This window comes from Chelon labrosus, assembly GCF_963514085.1.
Source record: "Chelon labrosus genome assembly, chromosome: 21".
NCBI lineage: Eukaryota > Metazoa > Chordata > Actinopteri > Mugiliformes > Mugilidae > Chelon > Chelon labrosus.
In genome coordinates, this window is record NC_140354.1 from 14,283,261 (window position 1) to 14,296,615 (window position 13,355).

Consider the following 13,355-nt stretch of genomic DNA (forward strand, 5'->3'; position numbering starts at 1 on the left):
TGATTTTGAAATACACATTAAAATGGATTATACAGAACACATTTCTACTGACTTCTCATATATTTACAACCTAATTCTGCGAAAATCTATGTACAGATTAGACAACGAGCCCCAGACATGGAAGAAAATCAGCGATCACACTTTACTGTAGCAGTAATTTTGTGTCTCTGGTTGCTTTTGTGGTCGTTTTTTCGTTCATTTGACAAAAAAATAAATCATTAACACCCACTGGAAGATGAGGCTCTGGCCTAAGGACCTGTTTACTCCACGGGGCCTCTAAACCCTGTAGATCCATTAAGTCTTCCTTGCACGACAAAGTCAGGATATCTCACATTTGCTAAAACGTTTATCAGCATGAAGTATACACCCTAACTGATGGATGTCTCCTGTGTTCATACTTTGTTTAAATGATTCAACATGCACAACGCCTGCACACACACACACACACACGCACTCAAGCAGCAACACACGGTCGCTGCATATCTCTACTTCTTCCTGTCTATTTTGCTCATCATGGCCTTGACATCAACCGGCGCGGAGGCGGCGGCGGCCTTGACCTTTTCCTCCTCCTCTTGCTGCCAGAGGACGATGGGATGGATGCCCGGGCTCCGGTTCTGGGCGTTTTGCTCCAGCTGGGCCGGACTAGGAAACAGAAATGAGATAAAGTCAAGATTTCTCCTGGGTAGCTTTTAACTGGGAGCGGGGTCAGACAAAGGAAATCTGACTTGTGTCGTTCTAATTTGTGTGAAGCAGCCTTTTACGGTTCAAATATGCTTTTCGATCACGGATATTTCAAATTGCATTGTCCCCCAGATAATCGCATGTTATTCTTTACTCTTTTTTGGTTGTTTTGTCTGTTTTATGTTTTATCTTGCAGCATTTTTCCACCCACGCCTCCTGTCTGATCTTTCATAAAGCTGCTGTCATTTCTCTAAGGTTGTGATGTCTTTAGATGTGGTGATACCTCACTACGGGTTAGAAATGTCATGATCATGGGGGGAGACGACAAGCGTGACAATACAAATACTAAACATGAATCGTCAACATTTATTCGTCCCCAGCGATTTATTCTGGAAGTCCAGATTATCTCTTAAGTAGGAAGAGCTTCTAAGAGCAAAAATTCTGAGAAACAGAAAACTACAAGTCGAGCCTTGCAAACCTCTTCCTGTTTGGCTAGGCGTTACCAAGCAACAACAGGAGAACAAGTCAGATCAGAACTATCTTGTGTAAATTACAGTCTGACACTTTTGGTAAGTGGCCTTGATCCAAGCAAACAAGCAAGAAAAAACCCTGCAGTGTTTTTATCTCCTGCATCAACATTTTAACCTCAACAGGTAGCCGACAGTGAAACATGTCAGACGTTATCCGTACTAACCTGAAGTTATGAGCCTCAGGGTTCAGCGCCTTCTTCTGTATGTCTTTGTACACGGGTGACTTGAGGTAACGGAAGAAAGTGTCCTGTACCGATGATGGAAAGATCGTCAGCTCACAAATGATGGGAATTTTAGATGCCAACAACCCAACAGATGGACAGGGTAGAGGGAAACACACCTTTTTCATGAGCATGAAGACGTGCGTCTGAGCCGCCTCCAGCACGTAGCGGTGAGGATGCTCCAAGCCTTTCACCGTCAGACCCATTGTCCTGCCATCGATGTTGATCCAACGGGGGGCGCCAGGGGCCAGGAAGGTCCTGAAAACACAGACGCTCATATCAACGTGATATCACATGGCTGGGAAGTCGGTGAGAAGTGGAGTGTGGTTTACTGACGGTTAGGAAATATAATACTTCAGAGACAACTCGTGCACACTGAGGCTTTTGCTCTCTTGTTCACTGATCGAAGTGGCGATGGGCGGTATAAAAACTTGCAGAGCGCTGAAGAAATCCATAGCAAACACACATAAGTTGTTGAATACAGCAGTTTATTCATCTTACTTGAAGATGGTCTCAGCCTTTGCCGACATGGAGGACGCCGTGCCCCATTTCAGTTCCTCAGCTGCTTCCCAGAAAGCCAAGTTCTCACCTGGCGTTCGCACGAGCACATGAAATCAGAGTAGACGACAAATACTAATGACTAAGTATACACTGACTTTTCTTCTATTAATTACGGAATTTAATGTTTTTTAAGTGTAAAATATTACAAAATTGACTTCTAGGGCCATTCTTCATCAATCATTCACGTGTCCAATACTTTTGTTATTGCCGAACATGGAGAACTAATGACATTCCCATTAGAGTAAACTGTATTTTGTTGATTAGCAATTGTTAGCTTGACACCTTGAAAATTACCACGATGAACAAGATAAACTTGCAAAAGGCGAACTTCAGATATTTTCTTGGAAAAACCATTTGATTTTTGTGTCACATGCCGACACCACAACTTGAGATCTCATTTTTAAACCTCGTACATTGTTTTCTGTAAATAAGAACTGAAATACACGCCTTTCATTCATTCAACTTTTCACGGAGCAGCACCCGCCTCAGCTCTACCGCTGAGTTGGCTCTTCATCTTGGACACGCGTGTTCCGACATGAAATGTTTTTAAAGTCTGGTGACGTACCGCTGAACTCCTTCTTGAGGAAGATCTTGAAGTCGTCTCGGCCTCGCAGGTCGCTCAGCAGCTCGAACAAGCTGAAGGACCAGCGCTCCACTCGCATCTTGGTGGGAACATCAACTCTGAGCACAAACACACAGTCACAGAGACACTCGCCAATTAAGACTCTCACCGCTCATAAGTGACTGTGGCTTTTAGGTATCCGTGTTTCACATTTACAGACATAAACTCTTTGAAAAACAGGTGCTAGAAATATTCCACAGGTCCGATTGTACGGTATAAAACTTCTCTTTGAGGTCTCTCTTACAGGAGGTTTAACATCCGGGACTCCCGCCGATCAGGAAGAACTGAAGAAGCCTTCCAGATGGGAGGTAAAACATTTCCAAGAAGCTCTTACAGCACGGTTATGGGCGTGTTTTTGAGTTATTCTGTGTTAGTGTTTGCACATTTAAACCTGGATAAGCCCTTATGGGATACGTAACATAAACATGAACAATAGTGTCAACAAAAGCGCCTGCAGGAGCAACGACACAAAAGAGTTTTGTTTTTAACCGTCATGGTGGAAAATGAAAAATGTCTCTAAGCCACTACACAAGCTGACTGTATCTGGAAGATGGATAAACCCACCATGACATCACCCACTGGATTTCTGAAGAGCAGGTTTGAAGCTCAAAGTGGACGGGGATGGTGGCCGCCATCTTGGCTGTCCTTGACTCCGCCTCCACTCTGATAGGGCCTGGTTGTTTAAACATGCCCACCTAGCTTGATCCAAACTAAGGCTACCAAGCTAGGCTAAGTCATTTTCGAGGTGCTAGCAGCTCTCCTGCTCGTAGTTTGAAGCTCGTTGTCCCACCTCACGTTACTTGAGGTAAGCTAACCTGAAGCTACACCATAGCAATTGTGTTTTAAAATGATGTGGCCATTTTTTACTTGCAGAATTGTGGTAACTTGGTTAAAATTAGTCTTAGTTTGGGGTAGAGTCTGGTTCATGCCGACCCTCCACAGGAAGACCCATCAAAACTGTTGCTTAGCTAACGCTAGCATGTAAACTGTATGTCCTCAGTATTTTACATTCATTCATTGCTGGTTTGAGTTTGCATACATCTGTGCAAACAATATTCAATAACAAGTCAGCATGATCAAAGTACGAATACAAGTAGAAATGTGGCAGCCTTCACCTTCTCATGTTGAGAGTCCAGTATGCATCATGGTCTGTTAGCCAGGGGTTGCTAGGTAGACAGGGAGCCAGGAATGGGTCGTGGTTTTTGTAGGTTGTGACGTACTTGACCAGTCTGCAGAAACAGAACTATTATTAGACTTTAACCACAAAGGGAACTCACCGACATAAATGAACTAGTCATCAATGGTTTCTGCTTTTGTTTCTACCGTCCTCCACTTTGGAAACAATTTCCAGGAACTAAATAAATAAAGTCCCCCTTCAGGAGGTTCCAACTTTGATCAGCCTCAGAGGTCGGAAATGTCCAAGTTCAACATTCGTAATTTGAGGCTGGACATTTTCCATGAGTTGTAAACAATGAATAAGACAAACATGAAGTACCAGAGGAACTTACGCTCCGATAGACACGCTAGACTTGACTTTTGACCTCATGATGGCTTGTTGGTAGAAGATGTTCTGGAGAAAAACAGGAACACAAAGTGTAATTTGTATTTGTAATATTACATCTGTGTGTGTGTGTGTGTGTGTGTGTGTGTGTACGGTAAAAACCTAAGACTATCTGCAAATTCTTCCGCATACAGTTTTAAAACACCACAGCTTCAACTCATCAACTGTGTCATCCAAAAAAAGTAATGAATGTAAGTTTAATTATAAGTTTTATTACATGTTTTTTGTGACTTACCATGCGTCTATACTGGTCAAAGGTGATTTTCTGAGAGACAAGAAGATAAAAATCGTTTAAACAATCACTCAAGTGAATTTAACCCATATGACTGTGAAAAGCAAATCAAATATAAAACAATACAGAAACAAATATTCTAAAGCTATTGCACTGCTGAAGCACAAACAGGTGGAAAATATCTTTAAAAAACAAAACAAAAAGCTAAACAGGACGTCCAGGGACCAGGATTACTTGCAATTTTTAGTGCCAAATATAATACATAATTGTTCCGTATATGCGGATTAAATTTTTTGCCAGTTCAGTTCATGACAGATATTAGACTAATAATAATAATAATACTAAAAACTGCAAGGCGTTCAAGTTGCTTAATTTCCTGAAGGGAACTAAATTTCCACATACCACACCACAACACCAAAAATTCACCATAGGGTCCAAAAGTCTGACACCACCAGTCAAGATACAGTCTTTTGCATGTTTTTAAAACTCAGTTCAACATTTATTTATCTTTTTTTCATTCACTTGCGAGGGCATTCAAGCTGCATGCACACCTTGTTCAAACTTGATAATCTACGTTATTCCAGCATGGTCTGAAGAGCTTCTTGTCTTGAGTGGCTTCAAAGTTTCCCCCCATGAACATCCACTAGGTTTGACCCTTTTTCTATCATCCACAGTGAATTGCTGGTATATCTTAGCCCACTCGCTCCGTATGTTTGGCCTAGTTTATCCCTGGTTCTCATGGTTTAGATGCACTGAGACAATTGTACAGTACACCGTCAGCTTCTGGCAGGACCTTTGCAGATTTGAGTATCATTTTGTGATGAAGATACTTTTCTATCTTTCAGTGAACGAAGCTTGATGTAATTATCATATGACAGTCCCTGTGTGGTCCTCTTCGATGCTATGTTCACAACCTGCCTTTGGATACAACTGATTTAGATTAATGCACCTCCATCCATGATTAGAAAAGCTCCTCTTTGCTCACAATAACTATTCGACTTCTGACTCTCTCACTTAGTTAAGACAGCTTGTTTACTTAAGGCAGGGCCATGTTTAAAAAGCATAAAAAATGTGACAGATGTGACGTCTTAGTCTTTTGGACCCCACTGTGTTTGTACACATTAATATACTGGATATTTCCTTTAGTTTCTCATCTTCATCAAAGTAAAAAGATCTGTTTGAGAGAAGGAAAAGAAAGGAAAAGAAAGAATGTAATGAATAAAAAGCCATCCTCAAAATATTCAAGACACTGTGTTAAAGCCTCAGGACTGTGGCCAGAATGCCAAAGTCCCTCGAGGAATTAAGGTCCTGGCCGACTACAGAGTTATTAAAGAGAAGGAAAGGCATCCCATGAGCACATTTCAGAGGCCAAACAGTACTGGAGAATTTGCTTTCCTTAAAAAAATTCTTAAAAATAGATTGATTTGATTGATGTATTGAGTGCTATACCCTTAGGTTGAATATATTTATTTTATAATATTAAATACTGATTTATACACATTATTTATAGGGCTTTGACTAAAAAAATGTTTGCTAGGCAGTGTTTCTTAAACAGCGACTAAAAAAATGTATAGACTTGCTTAATTATTTGTATTACATGCTTTACAAAGTAATGGATGTGTGTCAAAGGAAAGGAAAGGGTTAGACTGATAGGGCCTTTCAACAAACAAAGAAGAACAGGTTTTGTTCCCATTCTCAAATAAAGTTCAGGGCATTTTAACTCAAAATAGGTTTGTTCAGAACCTAAAACACTGGTTCCTAAGAACCAAATACTCATTGGATCCAAATGGAAATCACTTTAAATGGGCATCTAGTAAACTCTGGACAAAAAACAAGAAAAATGGAGAAAAGGTGGATTGAAATGATGATTGAAATGCTTTATTTACAGGGTGAACTGTTGAATGAACATGAACCGATCCAGTTCTCTGCTGTTTGAAACGGCCCAAGAGAGAGTCTTGCCTCTAAGTGGATGTGTTGACAAAGATCAGCCCCAAAGTGCTTCTGTACATGGTAAGCTCCAGTAAGTTTCTTAAAAGACCAGCTGATTTAAATCTGTGTGTGTGTGTGTGTGTGCATATGCGTGTGTGTGTGTGTGTGTGTGTACTGACCTGTTACCTCCTCTACGTTGGGATCAATAAGCCGCTCTGGAGCAGAGTCCATAGCGCTGTGAGTGTGACGCTAGATTCGTAATTACGTGATAAATGTACAGTAAGTACATGTGTACAGTATATTACAATCACAAATATTATACAGCGCCGCTTGGTTTAAATGGGAGTTGTTGTTCAGATCTGAACCGAACTGAGGGACTCTAATTTGGCACTTACTCATTGGCTCATATAATATATAATATATAATATTTCTGTTTGATTGGTTTCACTAGAGGCAGTTCTAAAGACGTATGTAGAACCACATAGAGAGTCACACACACTGACCGGAGGCTTGTTCACAATCCAATAAGCCCTCTCCTGGCAGTCAAACACGACACGATCAGGCTTCTTCCTCTCCTTACCAGCTCTGACACACACACATGCAAAAAAGAAAATGGGAAGTGGTCGATAAGTTAAGAGGAACAAATCTTTCAAAACATAAAACTGCCTATGAAAGTGCTGATTGCGTCCGCGCTGGTCAGCTGAACCGATCATGCTCCAAGTAAGGAAGGCTTCCGGAGGACCATGAGAAAATACAAAGGACGCTGACCAAGCAGTTTATTATCTGCATCACCGGATTTAATGGCGCTTTCAGATTTAAATATATGTTTGCTTTTAATCATTCACAAACGGACATGCAGACATATACAGACAAGAACTGACTGCTTGTGACGTCTCTTAAGGCCAGGACATTCCGAACCACCGGCAACGAAGGCCGACTATGACGTCACCTCTGTCTGGATCAAAAAGTTGCACATGAACGCACCGCAAATGCTGCAGCCAGCAGTTCATATAGATCTGATCTCTCCTGATGTGAGAGAATTCCTGTGTGAATTTGAATGTTCAGATGAGATGAGGACACAAAATGAGAACAGCTTTCTACGTGAGGCCCTCTTGACTTGCTTACATTCGGCTACTTCCGTTTCTCTTCTGGAGCACTGATTTGGGAAGTTGATCAGCCAGTCAGTGAGTGAACGCTCTCATTGACTCGTTCTGCTGCTGACGGAAAAAGCTGAACGGCAGCTGACAGAGGTCCAACTATTGCCAGCAGTGCCTGACGTAGTCCCAAAAACTAGGGTCACAAACACTCACCAACAACCCAACACTGGCCAACAACTGACTATTGACTTGGTCCCAACCCTTGAGGTAACCAGCTACCCCAACATCAACCTTTTAAAAGCTGTATTAGTTCCACCTACTTGTATTGTTCAGTGGCCTGCATCACAATAAAGTCCCACTTGTGGTTGAGCCATTCATGGAGATGGTTGTAATGTGCCTGTTTAAAACACAAAGACGGAGACATCAACACACAATCACTGTCGAAATTTGAATACTGTCCAAAATGACTTTGCTACACATGCACACTAAACAACACGAGCATTGTTGTACCTGTTCATAGGGCTCCAACATGCCTTTCTTGCGGATGTTCCTCTTTGCCAAGTAAATGGCTGCAATCACACACCGAAGAAAAACCCATTGGAAACCATGGTTACATGAGTCAGTGAAGGTACAACAGGTTTCACAGTAAAATATTGTACCCACCATAATCAGTGTCGTCTGCAACCCATTTCTCGGTTGGCCAGAAGTACGGGGTCTGAAAAGGTTGAAATTTGAAACGGTTAGCAACGTTGAGCAAAAGTTGTGTTCTTTTAAAAAAAATGGTGCCATGTTTCGTTCTTCAAAATTAAATCCAAGTATCTTCTTCAGTTCTTACAGATCAGTCGGGAGTTTAGGTTTTTATTTGAAACATCTGTGGGTGGTGGACACTTGAACCTCACATGACTAGGGCCACCATCTGTCTTCTCTAGAAAAAAATGTGCTCGCTATTGTTCTCAAAAGAGTGTCTCTTGTCCTTCCGGTGTAGGTGTACTGCGGTTCACACCTTAAGACTGGGGTCTCTGTCCATTACTGGGTCGTTAGAGTGTCATTTAACACGGAAGGAAAACAGGACTAGATCAGATTCCTACAATTACAGGTGAATATGTGGTTGATACAGACAATAGTCACGTGAGTTTCAGGTGTGCACCACATACAGATGCTCCTAATAAAACCAGAACTTTCCACCAGTCCTTTAGAGCTGGACCCAGCAAGTTCAGTTGCCTTGGTTTCAGCCTTGTTTGTTTTGAATACACCATGACCTCAATGTCTGAAAACCTTCACAGACATTTAATCAAAACACCCCTTCAAAGATAATGGACTGTCCCAAAAGATGTATCGTCTATTTTGTATGAAGTTGATAATGACAAGCCTAGCTAGTTTGAATATGTCCAAAAACATTACAGAGAGGCAACTGGACATGTAGAGATAATATCATGACCTTGATCACTGAGAATCTTCACGGACTTTTTATCTGAATGTTCATGATACGGAGTCACAACATTTACTACATGTCTAGTACCAGTGATAACTTGTCTGAACAGGATACAAGAACCGAAAGTCAAATTCAAAGATGGGTGCTACTGGTCCCAACACAAGATGCGCTCAAGTTTAAAGGAGAAAATGACTTGAAATAATAGCCAAGATATTTCCAGCAGTGATCCAATCAGAAATAAATCAGGGCATTCGTATAGTAAATAGAGAACTTTAGCAGAAGATAAATCCTGATTTCAGCTACATAACAAGCAAAGGTTTACTGTTACCTGGAAGCGGTAGAGGGTGGTGTCGTTACACATGACCAGCTTCTTGTGGTTCTGCAGGGGGTAGATGTAACCGTAAGCCACCAGCATGGTGCCAAAGGCCTCGGCCTCTGAAACACGAACAACAGGAAGCGGAGGAAGAGTTATCGTATCAGATGAGTCAGAAAACATTATTCTGATCTCTACACGTGTTAGAGCCACGTGTAGAGATGACATGTTTTAGTAGCAAGGGCGTGATTTCTGTGGCAGATTGTACCTTCTGTAGTGATCTTCATCTTGTTGACAATCCATGCAATTACGTCGCTACCTGTGAACCACAGAAAAGATATTGAACCAATATCCAACCAAGAAGAAAATCAGCCTAAATGAATTATATACAGTAGTTGTTTTTATAGAGTTTAGAGCTTATTTATTCTACTTTTATAGTTAGTTAGTTAGTTAGTTTACTCACTTTTCTCAGCTTTCTTTGATGTTTAGAGAGTATCCCACACGTTTTCATTGTACTACATACAGGGTTTTTTTGCATTTTGTCTCTTGTTTCAACATAGAAGTTAAGATAATTTGTGAAATGTGTAGACTAAAGTATTAAAAATATGTGTTGTTTGGCAGAAAGCCGTGTGTAGGTGGAATATGACCTTGGCTGCACTAACCCCAACCCTAACCCTAACCCTAACCCTAAGCAGATCTAGGGCTCTAGGACCAACCAAGGTTCCTTTAACCTCCTCTACTGCAGGAACGTTGTAGTCGAACTGTGTTTTTGCAAGGACTAAGCCATGGCCATATCTGGTTGAATTCTCTAAATGCTAATAAAAAGTGCTCCTGTGTTTCTATTATCATCTTCTTTAGCATACGGTACACCTGGCCAACCTTTACGATAAGAAAGGAGTTAGTGCTGTCCCTTAAATTCTAATTCTAATTTTATTAAAGTCTCTAAAACCCTTACTTTAATAAGGGCAAAAACCTAATGGAGCAACATATCCCACGGGGTTGTCTGCGTTTATGAAGTCTGCAAGAAACAACATGACCAGATCGAAGTTGTTGTTGGATTTCGTCATTTGTTTGGAAAATTACTGGCGAAACTAACTCATAGGATTGGTTGACGTGCCAATACATCCGTCATGTCACTACATAGCAAAGTGTCGGTCTGTTGCTTCATATTCCCAGCAACCATTATAAAAGAATGTAGCCTGTTGCTTTTTAAAGCTGAATACACAATGAGAATGAATGGTGCACAGTTACTAAGACGTTTAGTCCATGTCTTTGTAATTTCACCTCAAGGAAAACACATAGAACTTTATTGAATTGATGTCCCGGCTTGATGGTACTGTAGTGACAGATTCACTGCAGTACTTTTACTCTGAAAATATGTAAGTATTTCCTCGAAGTACCTTAAAACGTTCCTTACAATTTTGTGTCAAGTAAGTATTCAAATCAATCAGAAGCACACTTTCAAAATGAAAATGACCATGCTGACTCAAATGAGACGTTCTTCAGCTGAAAAGTGATATAATAAGCTCAAGGCTAAAAACTGGCATCTTATAGAAACAAGAAATGATTCATCATACTGTATTAAGATGTGAAAATATGTTTTTATGATCAAAAGTATTATTTTAATGTCTTCCCTGGGTAACGGACGAGTCATGCGTCTCCATCAGTGGTTATTGTGACGTCACGCCGCGGAGGACAAAATTACAGGCAGCAGCAACCAGGAGACATGACAACACATATTAATAACTACCTTCTAACTAATCCCTTTGTAAACTGGAGGTGCTCTCAGTATAATCAGTTCACATGGAGGTCTTGACCCAACTGACCTCCTCCCTTACTTGCTCTTACACCAGATTAAAAAGCCACTGTGGCTCCCAAGGCAGAGTTCAAATCTTATCCAATTGCGGGTTGCTTTATTTAGCCACTGTTAGCAGCTTAGGCACCAGCGCAGCCTGCCACTGTCTTCACACCGCCTGTGCTTTAGATAACACAAATGAATTCACGTACATAGGTTTAATGCACCTTTGGTTGTCATTCTGGGCGGCACCACAGTAAGACGTGAGAAGCAGATTAGACAGATTGTTCAGTAAACAAGTGAGTAGCAGGTCCTTAACAATTCAAGGCTTTATAAATACAACACAATCCAACTGCAGTACACTAATGCTCATGGGAAGTCAGCCATTTTGAATTCACAATGCCATTTTGAGAAGGTTTTTCTAATTCCTCAGGAGGATCTGATCAGAGCAACTTTTGATATAGAGATGACATGGGGGGACCTGTAGTTGGGTGGTAATACAATGCAATCTTAACGTTAAACCCGCTCTGATTTTGTTGCACCATAATCGATGTCATGAGCAGATAAAAGATGCTTATTTGTACTTTATCATGTGTCAAACTGACACTTGAGCCTCAAAAATCAAGGAACCTCTCCGCTGGTATCAAATTGAACATGTTTGTTTGTTTGTGTGCTTCAGTCTCACCGGCGATGACATGTGGTATGGTAGTGACGTTAAGTTTCTGCTCTGAGCCTTTAACTCCACTTTTTGGGTCCTGCATCTCCACAACAATGGCCTCCAGCTGGAAGTAGAAGGAAAGCCATCAGCATTTGTTCATATCAACCCAAAACATTTGATTTGATTAGATATTCAATATATTCACGCACCTATCCACCATGTTAAAATATAGTTATTTAATTTCTTCTTATATCACTTGATTGTTAGTGATGTTTTGTAATGTAATTTTTTTTTCTTTTAACCACCGCATGCAAAAAAATTAACTGATCCTAGAAGGGAAATTTCAATTCATGAAATGACTCATACATATTCCACCCCCGAAAGACTGTCGTGGCACACGATGAGTATGTAACCGAGGTTAATATTAGTCTGTGACAGAGACAAGCTTCTGGCACATGGACCAATTACAGAAACACTGTTGACACAGCGTACTTATGACATATACAGCCACTGATTCACTTCCCTGCTTAGAGTGCTCTCCAACTCAGAAAAAAAATGAATCATAGAACCTTGGTTACATTAGTAACTTTGTTATTTTCGTTATAGTCCGCCCATGCTCTATCTTTGCTCCTACAGCTCTAGTAAACAGTCATCGTTGGTTAATGTATGATGCATTGGTACCAATAATCCGGTGATAATGTCTCTACACACTCCAGACTTAAATCTCTGGTTCACTACGAAATATGTGCAACTTTACCTGGCACTGATTAGTTTAATCAGCTTTATATAAGCACGTCTGTCAAGGGGCTTGAATGTACAGCTGCTCATTTATGTATTAAAAGCTTGCAGTATAGCTTTATTAGAGGCACATGTCTGTATTTGCCGCACAGATGCAAGCAGATTGGTGTTCTTCTTCTTCCTCTTCTTTTTTTTTTGCACGTTTCAACTAAATTAAGCAAGCTCACTGTACTTCTGTGCAGTGAAAGAACTGACTTTGCCTCACCGCCTTGATAGTGACATTGATATGCTGCACAAAAATAAATAAGATAAAAGAGATAAAATAGATAAAATTTATAAGCACTTAGCATTTAAATATGCATACAGTGTCCATATAGTTATAGTTAGAAGGCACACATAATGCATTTACAAGTTCAGCACACAATTATCTCTATTATTTTTTAACTTTGAAAATAATCGACCGTTATTTTCCTTCTGCTTTTGTTTTATTCTCCTATCAGGACATTCAGGTCCAGGTAAACTCAGGTTATGCGTCTTGGTGCTTTCAACTGCGCTGACATCTGAGTGCAGAGCGGCAAAGCTAATTGGCTTTAAGGTGGCATTACAGATTTCCTTTAACAGGCTTCTGCTCTATTGCTGAAAAACAAATCATGGCTAGATCTCCATACAGATCTACATGCACATAATCAGATCCTATACAGGAAACTCTCCTCTCCTTTTTTTTTATAATTTGAAATGACTGAGTAAGAGAAACCTGACTGTTAATGAACTGCAAACTAAACATCCAGAGGCTAAACTGAACTAGAATATCAATTAGTATATCTGCAGTGTTTACACACTTCCAAATATCAACTTTAAATATGATAGAATCAGCATATACTGACAGGAAAGGATGATAATAATACAATCCACTCACCTTTTTGAGGCAGTGAATTCGAGGCCGGAACTGTTGTGCCCGGTTGGCACGGAGAGTTCTGACAGTCAT

The 13,355-nt window shown here is 40.6% G+C and overlaps 1 protein-coding gene across 1 annotated transcript; it reads right to left on the reverse strand.

Moving 5' to 3' along the window:
• Positions 1-470: 470 nt before the first annotated feature.
• On the reverse strand, positions 471-13,355 carry rgs9a (regulator of G protein signaling 9a; the record flags this gene model as incomplete). The annotated part of the gene is made up of 17 exons (XM_084571363.1): positions 471-642; positions 1,376-1,458; positions 1,552-1,690; positions 1,934-2,021; positions 2,559-2,674; positions 3,731-3,844; positions 4,124-4,185; positions 4,412-4,441; positions 6,524-6,586; positions 6,841-6,922; positions 7,755-7,831; positions 7,945-8,003; positions 8,098-8,149; positions 9,195-9,301; positions 9,448-9,498; positions 11,660-11,756; positions 13,287-13,355. 17 exons carry the CDS (start codon positions 13,353-13,355, stop codon positions 486-488), a joined length of 1,446 nt encoding a protein of 481 aa, XP_084427489.1. The 3' UTR covers positions 471-485.